The sequence below is a fragment of the Anopheles nili genome, chromosome 2 (genome assembly GCF_943737925.1).
Source record: "Anopheles nili chromosome 2, idAnoNiliSN_F5_01, whole genome shotgun sequence".
NCBI classification, from domain to species: domain Eukaryota; kingdom Metazoa; phylum Arthropoda; class Insecta; order Diptera; family Culicidae; genus Anopheles; species Anopheles nili.
The window spans coordinates 60,864,112-60,891,110 of NC_071291.1; the positions used below are offsets into that span (position 1 = coordinate 60,864,112).

General features: G+C 44.6%; 1 protein-coding gene across 1 annotated transcript; it reads left to right on the forward strand.

Annotated features, from left to right (window-relative positions):
* Positions 1–779: 779 nt before the first annotated feature.
* LOC128731605 (uncharacterized) lies at positions 780–26,556 on the forward strand. Its single transcript, XM_053824737.1, has 7 exons — positions 780–1,216; positions 12,247–12,448; positions 19,615–19,626; positions 20,901–21,084; positions 21,822–21,884; positions 22,372–22,673; positions 25,300–26,556. Exons 1-7 carry the CDS (start codon positions 780–782, stop codon positions 26,554–26,556), a joined length of 2,457 nt encoding a protein of 818 aa, XP_053680712.1.
* Positions 26,557–26,999: the final 443 nt, after the last annotated feature.

Here is a 26,999-nt window from a genome sequence, read left to right on the forward strand (position 1 = left end):
CCGTGGTACGTTTCCTATCGCCCCACGCCAGCAGCCGTGTTGTGGGGGAAAGTGCGGAAAAAGAAATGAAAAGTTGGTGAGCGCAGCATCGTAGCACAGAGGGGAGCAAACAAAAGCAAACAAAAAAGCAAAAGCAGGGGAGAAGCAACGAAAAAAAAACAGGAGAGAGAAAAGCGCGTCGCGCGCTCACGCAATTATGTGGCAGCGGAGCATTTGGGCCTAAAACCCGCATCCAAGCAAGCGCATGAGAGAGAGCGAGAGCGAGAGAGCAGCCAGTAACCGCGTGAAGGAAGAAAGAGCGCGGCTGCTCTCAGCCTACTTGTGCCGTGTTGTGTATGGTTCCCCCCCAAGTTGCCGTGGGTGAGCGTGTTTTCTTGTGCTTAGAAGAGCGGGTTTTTCGTTCAGAAGTCGATCACAGTACACACATTGAAGCGCGCGCGTGAGAGAACGAATGGTGGTCGTCGTCGTCTCGTTGTCGTTGTTGGCGGTTTCGTCTGCTAGTGGCGTGCTAGTGCGTGTCGGACGGACGGTTTTTCTAAACTAACCTCCCGCACGAAAACTCATCCGGTGTGTGAAAGAACGCGATTTTCTTTCCCCGCGGTGTGGCATCCTGCTATAAGTGAATCGTGTAGTGCTATTGACGCGTGTGTGTGTGTGTGTGGACGTAGGGACGTTGGTCAACAGGACCATCATTCCTGTCAGCGTGTGAAAAAGGAAAAGCGAAGTGAAAAACACCCCACAACGGAGCGTGGCTTAATAGCGAGTGTGAATCCTTCAACATGTCCAGCTGGGCGCAAAGGATGCATCGCCGGGCGGCGACCTTCGGGAGTGTGGTGACGTCGTGCGGACATCCTGGCACCCCTTACCCACACCGGCTCGAGAAGGTGAAGTTTGGCGTGCCGCTGGAGGAGGTGTGTAAAAGCGACATCCCCGGACCGCTGCTCGTGTTGATCCTGAAGCTCAACAAGGAGGCACCGTTCCGGAAGGATGTGTTCCGGGCGCCGGGCAACCAGGGCGCGATGAAGAAGCTGATTCACTTTCTGCAGCAGGGCCGGCTCGTGAACGTGGACAACTATTCCGTGTACACGATCGCGAGCGTGTTGAAGAAGTTTTTGCGAAAAATTCCGGGCGGTGTGTTTGGGCGGGACGGTGAGGCCGAGCTGTTCCAGATTGTTGATCTCGACGATGAGCTCCAGCAGCAGGAGAAAATTCACAGGTACGTAACACTCGGGGAGTCCTTTTTTCCTGGTCTCAGGCTGCTTGATTGTGTGAAGAAGATGTGTTACCATAGAAACGGTAGTTTGCAAAACCGCCTCCTTTTGTTTTACAACGAAAAACAATTTTGTTCAATTTTCTTCGGGTTATTTTTTGTCGCACAATGTTTGAAAAACCCTTCCAATCGCTACTACAACGAGGTGTATATTTTTGCGAACAACCGCGGAGGAGGGACCACACATACCGAACGTCCATCCCGGTCCCGGCCGGACGAGCGGTGGCGTGTTTTAGGAAGTGATAAACAGGATGTCGCGGTGTGTGATAAACAGACTGGTGTATGTGTCATGTAGGCGGCGTTTGGTCGGTAATCAATCGGTCAGTCCGCAATAATGTCAATCAATTGCTACCCGATTGAGTCATGAATCATCGTCTTTTATCGGTTGTTTGGTTGGCGTGTGTTTTTCGCATTTAAACGTACTTTCTCGTTCCATACGTGCTATGCTTGATGGTTGATTTCATTAGCTTCCTTTTTACGGCATACGTTTGTAAGAGGTAGGCTCATTTGTTTTAATGAGTCATTACGAGCTGGAAAAATGATAGCAAAAAATATGGTATGATAAGATGTTTCCCGGAAGTCAAAATACGTCTGGCTCCGGTGCGACAAACACGCCAGTCACGAAAGGTAGCGCTTATTTGCTATTTCTAGTGAGTAGCTGCCGGTTTCGTACTTCACCTACAGGGAGAGTTGTGCAAGTACGATCCTCTCGTTGATTGCAGCAACGTTTGACGACTGAAAGCGTGACGAGTTGTCTCACGATGATTACCCATTTGAATTTCCCTTCAATAACTCCTAGACGTTGTCCTAAACGCACTCCCGTCAACTTCCCCAGGACACATAACCTGCTCGCTGACCATCATCCACAAATTGCCCAATTTCGTCCCAAAAAATTGCGCGACCCCGCGAGAGCTGCGTTGCGGTAGCTCAACCGGCAAATGGTTGCAGTTTCTTGTTTGTGTGGTGCTCCTTTTCATGCCGATTCTGCGCGCCGATTTGCAACGTAACGTAACTGCACAATACCGCTCGAATGTTTGCTGCATCGCGCTCGCCTCCCCGAAAGCCTTGCCGGAGGAAGCCGTTTGGCGAGACATGACGCATTTGACGCCCTCCTTTTTATGTTATCGAAATTTAGTGCACCGCAAAGTTGAACGAACCGCCCCCATCGGGCCTCAGAATCAGCGACACGGAACGGAGTAACGTAATCGGTGCCGCACGCCCCTTGCTTCCGGTGTAATTTTTCGTGTGGGGGGGTTGGGTGTTAAAATCTTTTTTTTGTGGGTTAATTTGTCGTGCGATATGGAGGGAAGAAAAGGCTTGAAAAATAACAATTTTCACATATTAACAACAAAATTGTATTATTTTCTTAACCGTTACGTTTGACGGAAAGCATTAAATGCCTTTAATTTGATATACCTTACCGTCGTTGGTACTGCTATAACCCGGCGTTGTGCTGTTGTACAGGTTACCTTCACCGTGTTGGGCACCTGTTGCATTTTGCAAACCCTTGTGTTGCCCCACGGTGCGTGGTTCCTTCGCTGGTCGGTGAATTGGTTTTAATGGGAATAATATTACATCCACTTTATCCGCCTCCGGTGCGGTGTCAAGCCACTTTGGCGGTGGGGTTTCGAATACTAAAGTGCTGAAAGCCGCACACAGTGGCAACCAGCCGACAGGGCCAGCTAGCAGCTACTTTGCATAAGCCCACACGGAGATGTTGCTGTCGTTGGGGTCGTTCTTAAACCTCGGTGCAGCATGCAAAAAAGGCCCTCCTTCAGGCGGTTAATTCGATTCCAGCGGAGCCGAAGAGCATCCAATCAAGCCTACTCTCGGGAGGAGGACCCTTTTTATTTCTTCTCGTGCATCGCAACATCTAATAATATCAATCAACACAAATGTTTGCGCAGTGTTGTTTCCCTAATGACGCCCTCTTTTGCAAGCGGGGCACACATATGCGCGTGAGCAATGTTATAGTGGAATTACTTGCCCCCGGCGGACTATTGGCGTGTCCTGGAGCAGTCAAGAGTGGGTTAATATTCTCCAGAACGCACTTGCAAACCCCTCTGTGGCTTGGGAGCAACCTTAAGTAGGCTTAATTTAATTTCGTTCTACAGCGCCTTATCACTTACAATAATGGAGCCCGCTGTTGCTTCTCTGTCTGCCTAGAGTTCGCCCAACAGTGGTGTATGGCATAGGCAAACACTCCTTCCTGCGAGCAAACGCAATGTTTCGCCATATCTGAAGCGACCGATAAAAATGGACGGCGTTCGTTTGGCGTTCGAGAACGCGCGCGTCTTCCCTACGAAAGGGCATGATAAATCTCTGATTGCCTTCCGGCAGGCCAGTTTTCGTTCGCTTTCTCTCTCTCTCTCTCTCTTCCTTTGGGTGATGGGGGCAATGAGCATGCAACATACAATCGACCCTTGCCGAGTTAGAGGGAGGCAATAAATGAGTGTTTTATGAGCAAGAATTTGTCTCGCCGCGACCACAAGATGCATTCATTCGTTCACCATCCGGACGTCGTTGCTGGCTGTAGATCCGGTGAGTGGTGGTTTTCACAGCTCTCTCTAGGGTCGTAGGTCCTGGACCTTCCATCTCCCCACGAAACCGCAGCTAAACGATAGCAGATGTGTGTGTGTTAGTGGCGTCAATTGGACAATGGGGGAAAAAAGTAGGGTGACTGCTTTTCTTTCAATTTCGACGAGCTTGAATGTGCAGCTTTACTGCTTTTAGAATATTGACGCATTGGAACCCCACCCGAGCTAGCTGGATGCATTTATGACGCTAAGGCTAAGGGCAACGGACCCTTTATTTGCGCGTAGCGAATGCGCTTTATATTGTTCCCCATTCGCATGCATCTGGAACTAAGACGCCGCAAGCCCTTTTTGTCCTATTGTTTAGAACCATTCAAAATAGGGGGTGAGTTCATAGCGAGTGTGGCTTTTTTTTCCTGCTACGCCATTAGCATGATTAGTCATGCAATATTGCACGCATTCCGGCGCTCTAGTGGCCATTTTTCACGCGGAATGGAAATCAGCTTCCAACCCTCCAACGCCACAATCGATCGCGTAGCGAAAAGTGCCTCCACATCGCCACGAAAAAGGGGGGGTTGAATTTTTACGAGCCTCAATGAATTCCAATTGATTGCATTGTGCCGGTGAAACGTGCCTTTTGGGTGGCATCTTTTTATTGGTGGCATCACCCACTCGCCCTGCTGTCCCCGAGTTAAAAGGGATGCTAGCTTTTAGCCTCCCTGTTTACAAGGTAACTCGCGAGGTGAGCATCTACGAAACCCCGCGACACACAAAGAGCCCGAAACGGGGTGGGCACAATCTTACGTGCCAATTTTTCATATCACACTCACTGTTCCGGCTGGTTCGCCTTATTTGGACACACACGCGCGGGCCTCTTCGGGGCTCGGGTCGCCAGTCAATTGAGGCTCGGCAACCTCGTCACGACATTCTCAAGACAAACCCCCGTGGCCGTGTTGCGGCAATAGTTTACCGGCCTTTCGAGGGGTGTTCTTTCGCTGCCGGTCCTCGTGGTCGCTTATTGTTTTGCCCTCGTTATGGGCAACAGAGAGAAATCTGCCGTACGCTTCTCGGCGGGGAGGGCAACGTCTTAGTTATTTGATTTTAATTTGATAGTTGCGCGAGATCCGATCACCCGAATGCGCGAGGAGAGCGTAGAAGAAGAACCCATGCGGTGACCTTTGCGTGGCGGCCCTTCAGCAAGATACCATCTTGGTCCCCGGGGCGGTTGGTGGCTGGCCAACTTCTCACCACAGCCGGGGGGGGAATTTTAAATTCGAAATCTATTGGGCAAGAATGCACAGTGCTGTGAGCTCTGGTAGCCTTAGAGAGGAGGCGGCCTTCTTGGTTAGCTGGCGTTGGGCAACCGGTTTCTTTTTTTTGTTGTTCAACCACATTTTATTTCCAGCATCCCAAGCAATTGCTCCACCGCCGTCTTTTGTTTGGTGGCGGATTTCTCGGTGTTCTGAGAGCGGTGGAATTGTGGGGGTTGGCTCTCACAGATATGTCAAATCGTTAATGAGCGTAGGTAGCAGAGTCTCGCGGTAGTGGAACCAATTGGCTGAAAAACAATCCACTTGTGGAGTGGAAAGGGTTACCAGGGCCTGCTAGAATTGGCGGCGTTTATCGTAGACGTGTTAGTGTGATTATTTTTAAAATTTATAGTACGCTAACTTTTTAACAACATGCAGCTAAACGTGTTGAAAAGCCACCTCTGATTTATGCATCACTGCCCTCGTGTAGATGCAGTTGGGAAACCTTCAATTGTTTTTCGATAAGATCAACCACGTGTTGAGTTTCGATGATGAATCATGGCGTGTGACATTAAATGATATTTGGAATCACCGGCCCCCTTTTATACCATGCGATGATTAGTAAAAATTGCCGCCAATTGAACGCGACGGCTGTCTCTAAATGTTTGCGGAACAAAACCAGTCTGCATTAGCAAATGGTTCGGGATCGCTGCCGTGTGTGTGATTAATTATTGACATTTTTGTTTGCTCGATCGCCCATCGAATGGGGGGGGGGACGGTTTGGAAACGTCTCAAGTCCGAGCAGGAAGAGTTTAGCAAAGAAGCGCGCCATCATGGCAATGGTAGCGAAGCAGAATGGGAGGAGGGTCTATATTTGGTTAAGCACGTCCATCTTACCGGGAAGACCGGGTTGGCCAAACAACAATGCACAATGGGGTAGCATTGTGTGTCCATTTTCACGGGAACCCAATACGCCTCCTCCCCAGGTATGGCTTTGAGACCATTTCCTTCGGCTTGTGGTGCTGGGAACCGGAATGGGTGCGCACGCGCCATGATTAACTAAAAAAAAAACCGAGCGCCAGATTATGATTGGGGTGTGTATGAGCGCATGTTTTAAAAATAGAGCACATCAAGGGCCGTCGTCCCTTAAAAGGCTCTCACCAAACCCGCCCCGATAACGATCGCCAGTTTTGAGGATCGCCGTATGCGGAACCGCACAGTGTTTGAGCCTTTTAGAGCTCTGGGAGCGGATAGCGGCAAAACACGTTGGGAGTAAACCTATGAATAACGTGGATCGATAAAATCTGCTACCGGATTTATGAAACCCTGCCATTCTGCCACACGCCACCGGAGTGGGGTTTTTGTATTTTTATTTTTAATCCCCCGTTTAGCAGATCCTCTCGAGCAGATTAGACGGGGATTATAATGGGTGCAGGCAGAAGCTACCTGCTGGCGTCATAATTCGTGATGCATCTCGATGTGCATCGACGGCGTCCCTGTCGATCCTCTGACGTGCGTGTCTTTTTGTGGCAGTCCCACAAGGCCCCGAGAGTCGTGTGGGGGGGACCATCGACCGTCGTTAGAACTCGTAAACCTCGGGACATACCGTGAGGAAACCACCATCCGGGGTGACCCATGCCGAGGTCGTCCCGTTCTTGCTCCGGTTCTGAATGCAACCCTGTGCATGTCGTCTTCTCGCAACCATCATCGTCCTCTTCTTCTTCGGCTGTGCGGTTGTAAATTGTTGAAATAGTTTCACTGCTGTTCGGCCAGCCGTTCTGCCAACCCTAGCGTGTGCCTCGGCAGGGTTTTGACAGCAGCAGAAGCAAGTGGGTTGTCAACCGCCGCATGAGCTCCAACTTCGTCGCGTTCGCGTGCGCCCTTTTCTTGAGCGTGGATGCAGCACTACGATCTGATACGCCCGTTTAGTTGCTAATTCGACGAACCTGCCAGCTGGGTGTTGCCGGCCTGCTGTGTGATGAGTGGGTTTGTTGGCTCCCTCGATGCGGCACGTCCCCGGGCGAATGCTTTCATGAAGATATTTTTGTTACACCTTGCTGCACCTTCCCACCTTCGCTGTTTAGCGACACCCGTGTGAAGGGTTGGGCCCAGGATGAACTAGAAACGATGCGAGGCAAGAATGCAGCACTTCGCTACACCCAAAAGAGGAGCGTCGTGGCCGCGGGTCATACAAACTGTGTGTGTTTGTGTTGCATCGGAGCGATGTTGTTGCTGCCGCTGCTGCTGATGAGATGCTCGATCTGTGTCCATTAGGGGACATTGCATCCATTTGTCACTACAAGTGTGATAAGTGGTGTGCCAACATGCGCTTGTCGGTCCATATTTCCATAGCCGTCGTGGCAAACGGTTTGCGCTCTCGACATGGGCCTCGAAAAGGCGACTCGGACGCGGCGGCGCCAAAATGTGGCTGGTTTGCGAAACAAGAATGCTAAAGAGCGGTGCCGCCATTTCATAACCGAGTGAACTGATAGAAAAGCTGGAGCCGGGTTTCGATATCAATTCTGTGGGTAAGGTCGTGCGGCTCTGCTCGATTTGAGCTAGGAATGCTAATCTTTTCGAGCCTGATTTGGAGCGCTTCCAAAGGTGATGGTGGTCGTCTTAGGATTCCATCGCCATAATTAACGCACGGGTACGAGGTGTACTACGCATCGGATGAGCCTGTAGCTCGCCTTGTACGGTGCGAGACAAACATCGTGCGCGTTTTTCCACACACACAAAATGACAATATCAACGAATGTGCACTAATAGCTCAATCCAGAGCATAGGTTGAGGTTCGGTTGGACAATGTGACCAACCACAACGCAGGTGAGAAAATTGTAATTGCTGTGGTGTACGAACATCCGCACATTTTGCTCGCGTTTCCTCCTCGTCCGTTCGTGACATTCGCGCGTTTATTACCAGCGAGTGATGCACTTGCGTTCCCGCTCGTTGGCGTGGCGTGAAATTGGGTCGAAATTGCGTTGATAAAACCGAACTACATTCGATTAGTAGTCCACCGCAGGCAGACACGCACCCGGCGCGAGGACATCGTTCAATCCGGAATGATGGTGTAGGTGATAGGCGCAAGAGGAAAAAAAAAGTCATGTGTGGAAAACTCGGTGCTTCATCATCAGCCGGAGCGGGTGGTGCACAGATCTCGGTACAAAAAAGAAAAACACCACCCGTTATGATGCGAGTGGCCCGTCGGAGCTGGTGGACAGCGAGCAACACCGGAGTAACGATGGTCTGGTCTGACGGGACGCAAACACACATGGGTAGTAAAATTGAACTTAATTAAGAGGTTAATTTTTCCCCCGTTTATGGCGCACGTGTTTCATGTTTTCTTTTTTTTTTCTACTCCAGACAAGTGCTTCAATGGGGGTGCAGAGATGTTGAGTGTGGTGCGCTTGCTTTCCTGAGGTCGATTTATTGATTTTCAGTTGGAAGCTTTACATGAATGATTGTGTTTTAAATTTTTGGTGCATTTGACATTTGCAACTTATTTACAATCATTCAATATTGATCTGAATAGGTACAGTAAAAATGTAACTGCACAACACATTCCATAAATTCCAATAAAATGCAAGATTCATAAGTGGAAAATCATCGCTAGACGAGCGTTTCCGCTCGCTCCGGCTCACACCAAATTTCGTGTCTCGCTAAACTGTCAAAAAATGAGAGCGCCCTTTTTTGTAACTGTTTGCCGCGTGGGGGTCTCGGGTGTGTATTTCGTCCTGCCCGGCTTGCTGCTGCACCACCTTCTCATGATTGGCTCGCATCACGCTCGCTCTTCTCGCCTCTCGAAGATCACGACGACCACGACGACGTCGTCAAGCGAGAGCTATCGATTTCCCCCGGGTCACGTCTGCAGTGCCACCGTCGCAAGCGTTGCCGGTTTTTCACTGCAGCTACATTTGTAACATTTTCCATCCACGCTAGAGGGAAAAATCTTCACGTGGCTCGTGTCGCTCGTGCGGTGCGTGCCGGTTTTTCTCCCGCAGCTCGTTTTGTGCGCACCGAAGCGCACCGAGCGACGATGACGAAGATGGACGGATGTTGACGTTTTCGCGTCGTCATGCTAGGATCAACTGGTGGCAACCTGTCTGTCGGCAAATCTATCCCGAAACCGGGTGCCAATTTTGGTGCGGCGGCATCCATTGGGTGTGGGTTGGGTTTTTTTTTCGGTTGCGATGTACCCCATCGACGCAATAATTTAAAGCGAGAGGTATATTGTTACGTGGTAGCCATGAAAGAAGAGCGCTGTCGCTCATGAGAATCAATCGATGGAACGTGTTGTTTTAAAGTCATTAAATTTTCCATTATGATCATAGCTTGCAACATCATAGTACAAGAAAAGTGCTCTTGATTGCTTTAAACGGCGTTGAAGAATATTCAAAAGGCCCTAGATAACTTACCGAGAATTCACCGCTGATCTCTGACTACACATGCAAATGGCTTTGTGTAAATAGTGTGACTAATTTGAGCCATTGGATTCCGTCGTTGCTTTTAGTACCTTGAAGTGACTGATCATTGCTCCTCATCGGAATTTGCCTTTAGGCGGTGATACTTCGTACAATGATAATGTTCTGACCAGGATGTTGCATACGCTTGAAAGTAAAAGTACCTCCGGGAGAGCGTTTACCTCAAGCATTACTCGAAGGTACCGTTAGCGCTTCTAAATGGTACCCAACTATCGGCAACTTATTGCCAGGAAGTAAGGAATAAAAACATTAAGTTCAAAAGTGAAAGTGAAGTCCGTTTCTTAAATTACAACAAAAAAAACGGTACTTTGCAATCGAATGCTGACAGCATCGGGCCAATGGAATAGCAATGTCAGGCTTTTGCCGTGAAGTGGTGTAGTTCATGTCGCAAGGGAATCGACAAGAAAGAAAGATGTCGAGAAAAGGATGTACCATCCACAGGGCTGAAGGCCATAAATTAACTTTAATGACAACGTGTGTTGTGATGGCAGAAAATTATGTACTTCTTTACGGATGGGCCGCATTGCATTTTTCTTCATTGTTCATGCTTTTGTCATCTTCTCGAGGGACGTTTGAGTGGTTTTACTACTGCCGAGAGTATGCGTAGGATGTACAGAGATGATTTAATTAAATAGTTTCACTTTTCATAATAGTTCCTGTTTAAGAGGGTAATGTGTTGTCAAAAGTTAATTAAAGATTTGTGTCATTTACACAGTAAAAGTTTAAACAGAATTATTATGATTTTGTATGTGTAATCTAAATTGTGATCTTTTCCATTGCGACACACCACATGTGGCTTGAGGAAGCTTAATTAAGATCGTTAGAGTGAGGGAGAACATGAAGAAAACACGACGTGCAAAAGACTCAACGCTTGAATGATTTTTTATCTAATCTTATCTGGCAATACTTTCGATAGTGAATTGCAACAAGGGCCCTCTTGTGGCGAGAGAAGAAGGAACGCTCGACCCACCACCCTGCGTTGTTGCACCGTGGCGGAACCTCAAGGACAGTAGACGGGGTTGGAAACCGGTAATGTGTTGTACTGTCGGGTTGTTCCGTTGTTTTGTTTTGGTCGGGTTTTTTTACTTCTTCACGTGGTCGTGTGCCGTTTCGTCAAGATTGCGAACTCTCTTACGTGGCGTGTTGAACATGGAGGTGTTAAGGGTTGTACCGCTTAAGTCCAATATGCTTATCGTTCGAGGATGGATTGCTATCGCGCACGAAGGCGACTGCAGGTCAGACCGGAAGAGCGATGACACTGTGAGGGATATGTGCTTTTTGGATTGATTTTTATTTGCCTTGAATATTGCAGTTCTTTGTTGAACCGGTGTTAACCATATAAAGGAAGACTTGAATCAATGTGTTGGTATTTTCCCATAACGCCAGAACAATGTGTAAATCTATAATGATTATATTTACTTTCATAGTAGTATGAAAAACTGGAAAATAAATGTTTCATTCATCAAGCTGGATTATCAACGTTGCTATCGCAATTCAGCGTCATATTTATTCGAAATTTCTAGGAATTGTGAATAAAGTTTGTACGAGGCTGTAAACATACTTTTATCTGTAATTTCTTATGTAATTTCATAAGTTGACGTGTCACCTTATCATCACAAGGCCGTTTTATATTAAACCCCAACATTATGTGGCGCCAATCGTTCTTTTTTGCGATGTTGAACGATCGTGTGATTTCTTATCGTTACGAGTTGATTACAATCGTAGTTGACTTGTTTTGAAGTCTTACGTTCTAGGATGTACATTCAATCAAAGGTAGATTTGGTTAGATTATTGATTTGCTTTTTGAAAATAAATCTTTATTATATAGCAATCAATTCAAAATACATACATTTTGCGTTTCCTTTTTAGAGCAAATTTGTGGTTGAACTTGCGGCTTAAATAGCATTGCTGTTTTTAATGATAAATTCGTACATAATCTCCAAACAACCGCGTCGTACGTGATCGCATCAAGCTGCTCAAGGTTGATGATCGAGGAAACGCCTACGCAAACAACAAGACCTTCCTCACTCGCATCTCAGTCGAATAGCTCATCATCTTGTAGACCGTGTGTAATTGAATGGGATGAGAAGGTCTGGTCTGGGTAGTTTTTCAGTTTACCTCGCCTGCCAAGACCGGAGCAGAGTGTTAAATTGTCAAGATAAACCGGAACCTAACCTAGCATTATCGTATTGGAACGCGCTAGACTGAGTGACGATGTTTACCGGGCCAGAATTTGCTCCGATGCAAAGAAATAAGGTGGGTGTGCCTTGGGCAGACTGATTGGCGATGTTGGGGGTTCCATCTATGAGGGTTTGTTTTTTGTATCCGAGCTACATTTAGCCGACAGCCGCTGGTGTAGCTGATGCTGTCCCGTGGTGGGGCAGATGTTTGCGGTTTATTAGAACACTTGAGCGATAAACGGATAAATCAGACTCGTGTGCGTTATGTCATTCGATAGTCAGGAGGATTCGTGTTCTTGTTGGTCGCCCATCGCTCCTTCGGTTTGTTTCGCTTTCCTCTCGAAAAAGTATATTTTGAAAATGTTCCTCCCATATTTCTGCGACCGATGGGGACGGCGAGAGATGTGGTGTTAGTAAATAAACGGAATGACCTCCACGGGGCGACCGGAAACGAATGTTGCTTCTTTATTTCGCGCCTCCATTCATCTTTTTATTTTCTTCGTTTTTCCTTTTTTTCTCCTCCCGCACCAGGCTACTAATGTCACTGCCAGGCCACACGCAGCGTTTGCTAGTGCTGCTGTTCGGAACATTCCGCGTGATCGCCAGCAACTCCGAACGAGCCGACACGGGCATGACGAGCGAGGCGCTGGGAGTCTCGGTGGCGCCCAGCTTCTTCCAGTCCTGCGTCAGCGACGGCAAAACGGCTCGGATGAAGGATGTTCAGCGTTTCAAAGTGAGTATGGCTTCATCGAAAGTTTGTGCGCACCTTGCAGCAATTGAGTTAGTTGTTTCGTTTCGGAGAGGGAACATAAATTTCAGTTTTACCTTTTTTTTGGTACTAAATTTTAGTTATCTTTTAAATTGAACATAAAAGCTCAACTAGTTATAACTAGTCATACTTTACATGCGTGAAGGATTTGCAAAAAATACCTGTACGTCTAACATTTTGGAACTCGTGCCTACTCGAAGTAATTTTACTTCAAGTCTATTTTACTGAGTGGTAGCGGCTTGTATTAGCTTTTTATTGCTATTATAAAACAAACGTTTTGTCTGGACGTAGCTCGGCAATGCATTTTATTATGCCTTTTATGGATGGCATGGATGGAAAATGAAATGAAATAACCTTTTCTTAGGCGACGGAGCCCAACAAGCCTCCGAAATGACCGAACCAGTGGTCTAGTTGGTTAGTGATCTAGAAAAACGAGCACGAGCGCTTTTCGATTTTGTTGGTTTCCTTTCTCCTTTCGCGGCCTTTTCATTTGGCGCACCCCCGGCTATAAACACGCCGGCCCGTGAATGTGTGCCTACGCTTTTTGTTCGTTTCGTTTCGATGTTACGTAACACCCGCGCAAGATCGTTGGGAAAAAGAAGAGCATGCAAAGGAATAAAAAATGGACAGCAACCCGATGCACAATCCTAGCAACATCGCCCAGCGCAACCAACCGATCGCCGATCGCTTGTTGTTAGCAGCATTTTTCAAACAATTTCTCGGTCATCATCATCATCATCATCATCGTTTGTCGTCGTCGCTGTCGACGAAAGCATCGAGGAAAGAGATTCAAGAAAGGCACGATCTTGTGCACATAAAAAATATGTAAAAATCACATCGGAAAATATAATGCAGGCAGACGGAGCGGGCTGTTGCAAACAAGCCACAACCGTAGATGATGCGATAATCCCTCGCCGGTTTCGGCGTCATGATCGAGATCACGAGAGAGAAAAAGGAAAATAAGAAAGAGGCATAGAGATGTGTGCAACGGCACGCAAACGGGCTCACACCCACTCAACGCCCCAACCTGGGCCAGAGCCTCCTCGGAGCAGCATATACCTATATTATCGAATCACGAGCGAATTAGTTTCCCGTCTTCGGACCGACTTTCACCGGCCCCGGGATTGGAGGGTAGAACCGGTCGATTGGATGTACGGAACTGGCCTTCTTCGAGGAGCCGCGCTGCACGAATGACCGGGCGTGATCGAGGGATACATTTTCGATCGTGTAAAACTCCGCAATCACGTGGGGCGCGCTCTATTGGGACCGATTTTCAGGCATTTTGGGGCAATGAGGCTTTTTTTTTCTCGTGCACATTGGCTGTGCCCCGTAAGGGCAATCAAAGATGCAGAAATCTCTCCGAATTGGTGAGTGCGCGATCGAATCGAGATCGAATCGAATCGTTGATCGTGCTTCTCGTTTTTTTGTCTTGCCTTTGAGCTTTATCCTATTTACGTGCACGGCTGGCTTTTCCGAACCGCTACCCGGAAAATTGATGCATTTACCCGTACGGACGACGTAACCCGGAGTGGTAATGGTAATAAATTCATTTATCTCACTTTTCGAACCATTTGGTGAGGCTGCTGGCATAAAAGTGTAAAAAAAACTACCTTTCATTCATACACGGCTTTCAAGTGCCCATTCTCGCCGAGGGAACCATGCTGGAATAAAAATCGTTCGAAAGCAGCATTATGGAGAATGACGTAATGTGAGACACATTAGTGACAATGTAGATGAAAGTTTGAGCATCGTTTGTTAAGCGTCGAAGTTCATAATTTCTTATTCTTTTTTTGGATTACGGTTTCCTTGATGTATTGCTTATGTAATCATCGTTTTGGGCACCAGTTGGTGTTGAACAATTTTCCCGGAAGTTAATATACTCAACTGAGTTAAAAGTGTAAAGCAGAAAAATGTCCCCTAAATGCTTTCGTTGGAAAGCAGGCCTATTTCTATTACATCCATACATACACATTTGTTTCATCGATCACACCTTCAGATCGATTTTGGAGCCTTCATCCATCCTTTCATTTTGGGTGCGTTTGTGAGTATTTTTGGGGCTTTTCCTGCCTTTTGCATTTTTTATTGAAATGGTAGGGTCGATTCCGCGAAAAATATAGAAAATATGACCCATGTCCATCCAATGCTGCCGGTCCTCTGAAATCGAATTTTCCGAGATCTGAAACTGGTCCAGTGAGTTGTGAGGACGCTCTTCATGATACGCGTGTTTTTTATCGCATTATTGTTGGTGTTTCGGCGACCGACATTCGGTCCACTTTTCCGAGGCAAGCGCGTTTTTATTTTTACTCTCCACCTGATGGAGAGCGGAAGTGAAAAAGAAATTTGTTTTTTTTTTATTTTGTTATTGATTGGACCATATACGTGAGGTGAGATTCGACCATCAGTTGTGTTCCGTTGCCATCTGTTTGTTTTCATGATTGTTCGGTCGGGGTGAGTCGGAATCATGCTTCTATTTTTCACCCAATTTTGGAGTATTCGGTCATTTACTGTGTGCGTGTTTTCTTTTGCCATCTGTAGAAAACAGCGATTCAAGTCAAGTGTTCGCTGCGTTTTCTATATAAATCCAAAGTATAGTGCCTCTTGTTTCGTGTTGTCTATCGATGTGAGGCGTTGACACGAGCTATAACAAATGAATGGAAAAAATCCTCTATTCTACAATAATATTTTTCAGACATAAAATTGTTCATCGAATCATTTTTGTTCAAAATATTACCTTAGGGCGATGCTGCGCATAATAAAAAACAATTGATTTTAACGGAGGTTGAATTAATTTACACCGACCCGTCAAATCACATCAAGCGATTGAGATTTTGTACAAATGCAAATTACACAAGAATTATTACGCGCCCATTTTACGTTTCGCGGACGATCGAAGAGGGAGTCTTTATTTTTGCTAACAAATGCTCAACAGTGGCATCTCCCATGCTTGTAGATGGCTGAGAGCTGCATTGATTTATGGGCGTGCCTTTGTTTTGCTCAAAGATCCACTCGTTTTGAAGCACAGTGAAGGAAAATTTACAAAACTAAGCGAAGAATAAAAAAACATAACGCCGAACACTCTCCGTGGGTTTTCTGCGAATTGTACGATGAAATTCTAGACGACATCTTCAAGCAGGCACATCTCGCTCATGGATCTCGCTAGTATGCATTCGCGAACGGTAAGCACTCGATGGTGTGACGTAGTGACACGAAACTGGAAGATGCAGCTGCATCGAATGGCGCTGAATTCGTGTAAATGTGCAGTTGTCACTGCTGGCTTGTATTAAACCCGGTCGCTTCCCATCGAGAGGTCCACCATGTCCACCGGTCTCTGGTTGAGTTGGTGAATTTTTGCACCACAGCCAGATCTACACACCCCACCGGCACTTCAGGAGCTGAGGAAATGCCGCCGATTTTGTGTGGAAGGAAACAGGGGCAAACACCACTCCGGTGCCGAATACAAACACCTCAATTGACGGATGGGGGACGCCGCCAAGGCACAGCAGTTCCAAGTGTTTGCCTGATGCTCATGCACTGCTTCAAACACGCACGAAGATGTGTACCGTGTGTGTATGTGTCTGTGTGTGTGTGCATAGTGCCAGATCGTGCACACTTGCATGGCAAACTTTAAGCGGCACACTACCCCTATCTACAGGCGGCACTATAGGGTGAGAAAACTATCCCCCGTGCTGCATACCTGCGAGATCTCTCCCCGTTGACGTCAAACCTCATGCGCGCAATCGTGCTGGCGCCGCAATTTGTTCGAGCATTTGTTTGTTTGTTTGTCAATGCGCCGGTTCGGCGTTGTAAGCATGTTGGAATGACTTTTTGACGGGCGGTGAGAGATCGCTCTCCTCCCCGGGAACGGAGCGCTTTTCTTCGGCCCCATGTGGTGTGGTTTTGCGGCAAGTGCACGATCGATGTTTGGTTAGTCGTTGCTGTGAAGAAGATGGCCACGATGCACCTGGGAAGGTCGCCTGGGATCCCCATTCGCTGGGAGGGACGAATTTTCAGACTGATCCAAATGCACGCGAAGAACACGCGAGAGAACGCAATGGTGCACGGGTGCTGTGATGCGTATCCTACCGAAGGGCCAGATAGATGTCGACGTTTGGTTACGTCACTGATTCGCCCGTGCACACATTCGTTGCAGCAGCTCTAATATCGAGGTCGGATGATTTGGTGTCACTCTGAGCGTGAATTCAATCACACTAAGATCTCGTTCCGCTCATCGATCACAGTGAGCCCACAGATGCGTCCGCTTTAGCCTCATTAAAAGGGTGTTCGTATCTGATCGGCATTAAAAACGCGCTTCCCGGATTCATTCTGCCTGCGCCCAGCCGGATGTGCCCCGCTCAATCGGAAGTGAAAGTGGCGAATGATTTACGGTGCAATGAGGTTTAGCAACTTAACCGCTTCCCAAGCGTGCGCGCGCACACGCCCAAAGCGCATACACATTTGCACCGCTCGCTGGCACAACTGCTCAATCAATTCCACCGCGAAATGGAAGGTGCATAACGAGCGTTTGGGTGCGCGAGCGCTCACCTAAGCGTGCCATAATTCACTTTCATTAAAGGGGTTGGGGTAAGCATTTAGTGGGGTGGCGGTGTGGTTCGCTTTACACCGCCTTTACGCCCGAAAGAGGATGGGTCTGTTTGCATCGTGCCCGTTTAATGTGAGGCGGCAAATCGAGGGAATTGAGCATAATGAGCGAATCGTGTTGAGGCGACCAGTAGCGGATCCCCGGATATGCAGCAGTTGGCGACTCGAGTGGATGGCTCGAAAAGTGATGCTAGCTCAGCCGTAAACCAGACCGCAAGCGTATCGTCGTTTCTCCTCCATTTATGGGTCATGAAATCGCGTGACCCCCGATGAAGGGGTTGGTTTGGTGTAGTGGTTTTGAGGTTACAACCACGGCCAACTAAACGGTTTCGGGCTGCGCTCATAAACGTACTCGTCGCCGGTTGCAAGACTTTCCATTCACTATCTTTTAACCGGTGGTGGGTTTTGTTTAGGGTAATTCTCTCCCCCCAGGGGGTTTGGGTGGGTTTGTCCAGTGCTTTCTAGCACCTTTAGCAGCACCCCTGTCCATAATTGTAGACCCCAACCAGGGATCGTGCATCCACCGGAACGGCCAAAATATCAAAGTTGTGCTAAATCGCACAACCCCCCCCCCCGCAGCCTTCTCCCATCGTTGTCGTCGTCGTCCTCGTCGTGGTTGTGTTGCTGCGGTGTGCCCCCTGTCTCTGTGTCCGGCCCGCGCCGGTAGGTCGCGCAATCTATTGTTTCGTGATTGCGCATGGGCACGTCGCGCAAGGCCCAAGACCACCGGGCGTGATGGCTGCCTGCCCCCGAGCACACAATGGGGCTTTGATGGGGAGTTTTCCCTTCCTTTCTAGGCATCCAAAATGCAAACCGGCGATAGCTGAAGGAAGGCCGACAGCGGAAGGGCTGTGGAAATGCTTTTGGGTGGTGGGTGGCTTGATGGTGGCAAGAATTGCGCACCTCTCGCGTAGGGCCGCGCGAGTGTCGATTATTATTGCCACGGTTCGCTGCGTTGAGGGCTTTCGCTTGCGCGCTGGGAATGGGTTTTGGTGCGAGGCCGCTTTAGCATTCCTCAACGTCCGCTGTGAGCAAATGGCGGAGTTGGAAGTTGGCTGCGAGTCACAAACTCGTCCTGCGAGCTACCTTGGGGTCAATGGAAGCAAGTTTCGATTTGCGTTCATGATGAAAAATCTGGCATAGTTTCTTCACCCTTTTGGTGATGCGCCCTCGGTATCATTGCCCTTGCATGCGGGCGTTATCATTGCATGCATGAACGGGGAGAAGAAACCGAAATTATTAATCCATCCATCCCCTCGATGAGCTAATGGCGGACGCAAGGGGCGTTTTTTGATCGGGTTTTGATAACGTAACTCAAGAGCGTCCAACAAGCGGCGCTGTGATTATGTTGCTTCACCCATCATCATGCTGAACGTATTAATTTATTAATTGCACAGTGCATTGGTTTTGCTTCCATTTTTAGTGCCGTTTGTGTAGTGTGTTTTTCGTCGTGTGCGAGCTCCTTTTCATCCGTCGTCGTGCACGAATGGAGCAAACGCACTAAGCCAACGGATTTTTTAGATGTGCTCGCTTTGTGTGACGGCATCGTCACGGGACGTTTGATGAGGGTTACGCAGCGAAAGTGAACATGAAATAAGCCGCTTGCGCCACTCAGGAATAGTTTTTGTTTTACTGTACACAAGATAAAACAAACTATGCCTTTATTCTGCTTTGTGTAGGTGTTTCTTTTTTGTTTGTTTTGTTCGAAAATATTGATTGCTTAAGATGCAGCGTTCGCGTCTTTCGAACGGCGGCTCATTTGTTTTCATTTTGACTGTTATAGATGTATGTTTTTTGACTACTAGCCTATAAGTGAGCTTTCAATAGTGATCGCCATATTCTAAAGTTAGCTTTCTATGAGATATTGTTTTTATATTGTCATTTGTTGTAGCAAATGTTTTGCATTATATTCTGTTCGTTTCACATTCGGTTAGTGAAATTAAAGTGTATAGCATTCGGGTAAACAAATAACGGCTATTCTCTAAAGCATTCTCTTCGTTTTGTTTCCTCTCTTCTCCCATATAATTCTGCACCACTCACGACTAAACCAATTGAAAAATAAACTTCAACAATTCCGCGCGACGTGATCAACCGCCACCACATCATACATCCTCGTGGTGTGTAACGATCCGCAATAAACGTCCATCAATCATTTTGCTATTGAACCATCTCTAAAACAAAACCAAAATGTAATTCGCTACACTTGAAAACTCCGATAAAATGGAAACAAACAAACATTTTCCATCGCAAAATCTGTTACACGAAACCAAACAAATCGTACCATGTTGCGCCACATATTGCCCTTCTACTTCACCGACGAATCGAAACACCATCCAAACGGATACGGTTGGTGGGGGATAAAAAATCGCACGAAAAAAAAACCATACGCAATTCGGGTCCTGACTTGCCATTCGCATTGAGGTGAAATTCGGTCCTTCGGAATTGGCCAACCGCTGTCCGAAAATCAAAAAAACGCGCATACTGAACCAAAAACTACCGATTTTTGATCCACATCCACACATCACAAAAAGGCGGAAGTTCACGTAAGTTGGTGAAGATGTAGTACAAATAAAAAAAAAACACAAACCAAACAAACAATCCGGTTGAATGAACGACTAACGTGTACTTCATGATTACCTCAATGGCCAGCTTGATTATTTTGTTTAAAGAGTTTTGGTTTAGTTTTTGTTCGGTGTGATTGGAATGCCTTTGGTTTAGGTGTAATTTTTTGTTAGCTTTAGGTTTGCCTCTTTTTTCACGTATCATCTTCCCATGTGTACGCCAAAAAGTACAATATTGTAAAGAAATTAGTTCTTTGCAGTAGAATCTATGATGTGAATCTGTAACGATGCTCAGTAATGGATACTTAATATTTTGTAGCAATAGTCTGTTGTAAGTCAGCTCCTAGTTTCTTCAATATACTTTACCTTTTTGTATTTGGTTGTGATTTTACTTTAACTAAGTTATTTTTATGTGGTTTTGCATTTTTTTATTTGAAAGATTTAATTTGTTGTTGTCGATATACCAGTCGATATACCATGTCTTGCTTTTCATTACGATGTGTAGAGATTTGTATCTTCTTAGATGTGTGTATCTTGTAACTTCCGTTCGAGCTTTCATCACTGATCCTCTGTAGCTTTCATCACTGATGGAATCTGTACGTTAGATGTTGTTAAACAACTGACGGGCTATATCTATTTGTTCAGCACAGTATTTCAGTTCATTCAGTAGTGGAATCAAAGCAATAAATAACGACAGATAGAAATTAGAAAAATTCGGATAAAATTGAATTATGAGGATAAATTAAGTTTGTTTCAAAAATATGTTTGTTCTATTCTATCTCTGTTTAGTTATTTCTTGTGTGTTTTAAATCATTTTTAGCATCGTTATCACTATTACCAATGTGCATCTTTTCTACTACTAAATTTGTAGTTTCTGTCACTGTCATTGTGTGTATGTAATTTTATGTTGCAGATGTCTATCTGCTTTTTCGTTTTCGGAATCTCTTCTGACAAGAATGTTACCACTATTTTTCATTGTACTGTTCATATGACTTTTCTATTCGCTATGGATATTATCCCTTTCGTGATAAACACGGAATACCTGAATCCAACACCATATTTATTAGATTATTAGTTTGGTAACCATTATGATCCGTCCCCGTTTCAATTGGATTATGCGAGATTGTATATTTTCTCTCTTTCGTAGTATAACCAGACACTCTGGCACATTATTCGTTTCTTTCAATTTGTTATTTAGCTTGCTTAACGAAAAACTTTCTTTCATCCATATTGTTTTCTCCATTTGCCTATTACAGGTAGCTACACGGATTATGAAACAAATGATAGAACAATTCACGGCCTGCGATCTGTTCGGACGTGTCAACTATGAGTATTATGCGCGTGTAACCGGTCGCGTCCTGAGAGTACAAGACGAATGGATATGCTCGTTCCGCTATCCACCACCGCCAAGAGGCAAAATGGCACAACAACACTATGCATGTAAGTATGCAACCGTCTTTTTTGTGGAGTTCTGTCGGGAAATGCAATCCGTCTAATGGCGACTATCTATTGGACAGATGCTGTCTCCAATGGAATGTGTGCGAGTGTTTTTGTGTTCGTATATAGTATTTTTAATAGTTTGTTGCAGTTTTGGATCCAATATTTTTGTTTTTTTTTGTTTCATTTCATTTTATGTTCCATCAATAGATTATAGAAGTACTATTTTTGCTTTTTAAGAAAATATTAAATTATTTACTGTTCAGGCACCGTTACAACACTCAGTACACATTTCAAAATATTACGATCTTTTATGCACAACATGATAACTTATCTAACGATTTTTTGTTTTTATTTTTTTTCTTTTCTTTTTTTCAAATATTTCGTTATCTTACACTAATGGACTACATACATTTGTTTTACATGTCTAAACTTACCCTTTTTAATGCATTAATCTGTCAATAATCCTGCCGGTGGAACGTTGGAAAACATCTTTCTGCTGGAACTGGCCCCGGTTCGTGTGTCGGTGTGTGTGTGTGTGTATTTGTATTGCTTGTGATGCACGTATGATCACTCAACTGACCTAACATCGGATGCGGTAATCTAACGCTGCTGTGAAATCGGACGAACGCCAATCGTTTAATAACCTTCATCGGCCGACCCAACATGATATGGAAATCACATCAAACCGCACGGATGACATCCTCTGACGGGCCACCTGTTATGATGTTGCACTGCAGTAAAACTAGCTTTAGAGACCGAAAAAACCTGGCTGCAGTGTGAATGCGAGCGATGGGGTCTAAGTATGTTTTTTTCTTCATTTTTTTTCTTCATATTAACCTTGTGTCTGCTAACATTAAGAAAACGAATTATTTACGAATGAATGATCGGTCGAACAACATGATGATGCAGAGTATAGCGACAAAAGGTGGAAGAAAATCGAATTCGAATTTTACATTTTGCATCATTTGTAATAGTAGCCTTCTGATCGTTTAATTTGAATAGAAAACTGCTATGGAAGACAGGATTTTTTATTTGTTTTTATTTAGCAAAAGTTATTTTGTTTAGAATGCAATTTTTGTTGTAAAGTAGTCGAGGAATGTAAAAATGCATCTTTTTTAATGGCTATTCTAACGTATGTATTTTTTTTACATATTTCTGAATATTTCTTTATATACACTCATCAATCTATGATATGCCTTATCTGCAACTGTAATCTGGATTCTGGCATATTTGATCAAACGATTGGACAAAAATGCTCTGCTCGTGTGGATGGTACGACATGCCCAGTCGCCCAGGAGGAATCACACTCGACACCGGCCCTACTGACGACGGGAGGGCCCAACGTAGGTAACTCTGCAGTATCTCTTGGAATAATTCCAGAGCACTCATTGCTTGAATCATGCGCTCGGCTTTCTGTGTCGCTTGAAGGCCCAGGGATATTTAATGTGCAAAAGTCCAGCTGCTCCTCGTCGTCACATTCATCGTCGTCCAACACCCGGTCCGGTTCACAGCATCACATGACGCTGGACGAACTGCGGGCTGTCAATCGTTACGCGGAAAGTACCAAGAGCCTTTCCTACCTACCTCAGGTGAGGGACGAACTTTTTATAATGTAGTATGCGTGCGTTCGGTTTGAGTATGGCAGAATGTGTTTAGTGGTATCCTACGCAAGTTCCTGTTAACATCTTTTTCTAATTCGTTTTGCGTATTAGCAGAAGATTTTGCGTACACTGTGCTCTGTGACACGCTTATAACAGACATTGACACATGCTCGGCCAGGGCTTAACCCGTCAAGGAACACATGCACAGTAACGCATCCCTTATTCGCACTACACTGCTTTTGTTTGATTGTTCTCTTAAAAGATATTAATATGCCTCTTCAAATCTCTCAGTACACTCGATGAGGAAAGAATGGCAACAACAATTTTCTACACAATCTCAACCTATTTCATCATATTATTACCTACGATATATCATTATTGCTATTGCCTAACCACTTTTTGTCCGTACTTATATGGTAATGATTGCTTCTTCGACCACGGTTTGTAACAGATATCGAAAAATCTCAGTTTGAAACAGCTTAGCACGGTCCAATTACAAGCTTGGGCTTTTCCGTTCAAACTTCTCATGTATATAGCAACATCATTACATAATTGATGTGAAATGAAATTTGGTCTGTGGTAAGAGGTATATTGAAGTAGCTTTCACGCGCGGAAAAACGAGTTCCCCATTTTTTATCCTTTTGACTCGGTTTTACTCAGTATTTCCTTACTTTATATACAGAAATATGAATCTTACCATTATTATTCTTCTAACTCGTTCATAATTCATCGCTTGGAGTAATTAGTGTGGAAAATAACCAGCTGTATTTTTGTGAGGAAGAAACTCTTATAATATTCATACGAATATGGATCAGTACGTAAATTTAGTGCTGGTAGCGCGGCAGAAAATTGGTGTTTACATGGATACTGCTATTCATTAATTTCAACACAGTTCCGTTTGGTTTAATTTAACAAATTTTCGAAGATAGCTATAACTGGTACAGTATCTGTAAACTGTAGTTAGGAGCATACGAATGTTTTTTTCCCAATAAATTTGTAAACTTTCTTTCAACCTGCCGATGCGAACGTAAATGGCGGTTGATTTTCTAATTTCATTTTCTTCATGTCCAAGGTTGCATAGCTTAAAATGGATAAAACTATTTGATCAAATTGAAAAAAAGTTGAATACGTTCATACACAATTCTATGTAATGTAACATTGTAACACCAAGTAAAAGTACTCTAAAACTAACAAAAGCAATCAAAAAATAGTGCACCTCTGATGTATTAGAATTTACTGTAAAAGATGATTATATTTTCGGTTTAATAATACGTTTTAGCTACTTATCCCTGACTAGAATAGTGGCGTAGCATTCTAGGGTGGTGCATAACATCTGTCATTACCATAAAAACCCATTTCATTGTTTACGTCTGGGCAAAAATTACTATTTACAATTATTATCATTATTATAATGCCACAATAAAAGGAATAAAAACGTACTTAACATATGACACACAACACAATATTAACTTATTTTCAACAATGTTGTTTTTTGACAATGAAACGCACACTACTAGTACCCGTCGAAATGCCTTTGTTATTAATTTTTACGAAGAATGGAAGGCGATTTGGAACTCTTAATATAATTTTTTGTTTTGCATCTGATTTTATGCAAATTTAGCTTTTTGATATAATATTGATTTCGTATGAATGCTTCCAAAAGCTATAGATTTATTTGTTACTGAACTTCTACTTCTTAATTTAACCATTAATGTAATAGTCAGTGTAATTTGAATTATAAGATTTGAAACATAATTCAATCATAAAATTTAGAGTATCAAACGCGACCCAATATAAAGATTTCTGAGTTCTTCCATTACAACATCATATTTAACCATTGCATAAATGCCGATTTCCAGAACTACATTTAATTATGTAAATATAGAGATTTATGTTTTGTGTTTCATGTTTTCCGACAGTATGAAGAACTGAATATAGCGTGTTCCGAAATCATGAACGATTTGATCATCAATTCATGCGAGATGAAAAATCAATCGATGACGACAAAATGTGATGCGTGAAGAACATCCATTTATGCTTAACTCCATTTGTTTCTGGTAACATCTTTGACATCTATACAGCAGCTGATTTTTGTTTGGTTTTTGTTTTATTTTCATCCTGTATAGCTCAATTAATCCCTCACTGACAGACACAGACACTGTTAGCAAAACAATAAAACACCTTAGATTCGCGCAGTAGAGTAGAGCTCGGCATGAAGTTGCTGTTATCGTTTAGTAATTTACTCTGCTGACCACGTAAGCGCTCAGTAGAGTTAGCAATTTGGAAAATATTAGTGTCGGTGTAGAACAAGTACGAGTACTGTTATCAACTGCGTCCAATTTTCTTTTCTTTCTCTTTCTATCTACTGACCTCCACTGACCTTCCACGACAACAATCCGATACTGCGACATGCGATGATGTTTGATGTTCTACTGATCTTTCTTTTGCGTACCTTCCCATGTGACGCGCCCATATCTCTTCCCTGTGCGACAAATGCATTGAAAAACACTTATGGGGGTTCAACCACATTATATTATGCAACAAAATCAACACTACGTAATTCTATGGTCGTTAAACTTTGATCACGTGCGCGTGCGTGATTGCGTTGATGCAGGTACATGAGCGACAGGCAGCAAGGATGAGAACCCGATCTGAATGGTTTCTGGGCGCACGCGGAAGCTCGCTGGAACTGTGCCACGACGGTACCGGTTCGTTGATCCATCCACAGATCGTCACCTCGACACCGATCCCGGGAGCTATTGGCCACGGTCATCATCCGCACGGAATAATCGGTACCTATGCTAGTATAGATAATCTAAACGATGTCATTGTTGTTGATGTTAACCAAGAACAAGAGAACCACATTCACCATCATCACGATCAGAATCAGTATCATCACTATCATAACGCTCATGATCATCAACTACATGCCCCATTGGAAGTGGCTTCACCAGTTGCTCTTCATTCGCCTCGCTGCACTGCTAGCAATAATAACGAACATTCTTCATCACGAATTGCTAATAATAGCATTCAATCGAAACGCTTGTCGAATGATCGCCATCCTTCCAAAAGTCCTTACAGTGTCCCTCTTTTCGATGGCTCTTTAAGTTCATCTGGTAAGATGGAGCAGAGACCCCAAAAAGCCAAAAAATACACGTCCACAGAAAAGAATGAATATTGTTCTGATGAATATACTACTTACCATCCAGTTGTTGGGGTCGCAGGTATAATAGGCGACGATGATGACGAATATGACAACGATTTGGTTCTAATGCATGACGAGATCGATGGGGATGAGAATGATTTTGCCATTGCACAGAGCCATCACTTTGACATGCGAGCTGAAAATCAGCGTCGTCGGCGACGTCGCGCGTTACTTCGGCGCAACTCTTATGATAGGATTGTAGAATCAGGATCATTCCTTCCGCGAGATGACAACGGTCAGTGTTCAAGTACTACTAGTACTATTCACACCCGTACCGGTAGCAACGCTCCCAATGGGTCTAGTCTTTCGGGACGTCCAAATTCTGCTCCAATCTCGATGAAGAACAAGCCTATCGTAAAGAAATCCCAGCCTCCGTCTCTTCGTTCGCAGGACGATGAAGAACAGCATGCACCCAATAATCAAGTCCCTGACATAACCGCCTCCACTACCATCAGTAATACGACTACCATCACTCCCAACACATCCTCTAAAAGTCCTACGGCGATGGCTAGAAAAAGTAGTACGATTGTTAACCGTAAACACCAAAATCGGCGTTACGGTGACACTAATCATTCGATGACTCTTGGAAACGGAAATTCCACAACACTCTCGCGTCAAGGCAATCTATCTATGATTGTATTTTCGGTATTGGATTTTCTTTTCTGATAGAGTTCGAAACAAGAAATGAAGCGAATGAAGAGAGTAGAAGACATTTACAACACTGTAGAGAGCGTGTGTTTGCATATTTTCGTTTGTCAGTGTGAAATAATCTACCCATTTTCTAACGGTATAAGTTTACGTTTTATTTTGTTTTTAATTTACCATAAATGGTATTACTTGAGGAGAGCTACTGTATGTTAATGATATTTAAAAACCTCACGATTTATTAATGTGCACATGATCTTCATTTCATTAGTTATTTGTTCTCTTAAAGATTGGATTTTAACTATTGAGTCGGTAGAGTTCACTAAGCGCAGCCTAAATATTTATTGATTAATATTTATAAAGCGATTATCCATATGAGTTGATTATACATAATGAGCACAACATGACAAATAGGGAAAAGGATTATTGGTAACAGTTTGTGTGTTGAACATAATGTGTGATTT

Excerpts from the sequence above, each read along its gene's own strand:
- LOC128731605 (XM_053824737.1), top strand. The coding sequence starts at position 780 with ATGTCCAGCTGGGCGCAAAGGATGCATCGCCGGGCGGCGACCTTCGGG. Across the intron at positions 21,085-21,821 it reads GGCACAACAACACTATGCAT|TAAAACTAGCTTTAGAGACC; the intron begins GTAAGTATGCAA and ends GTTGCACTGCAG. Across the intron at positions 22,674-25,299 it reads GCCTTTCCTACCTACCTCAG|GTACATGAGCGACAGGCAGC; the intron begins GTGAGGGACGAA and ends GCGTTGATGCAG.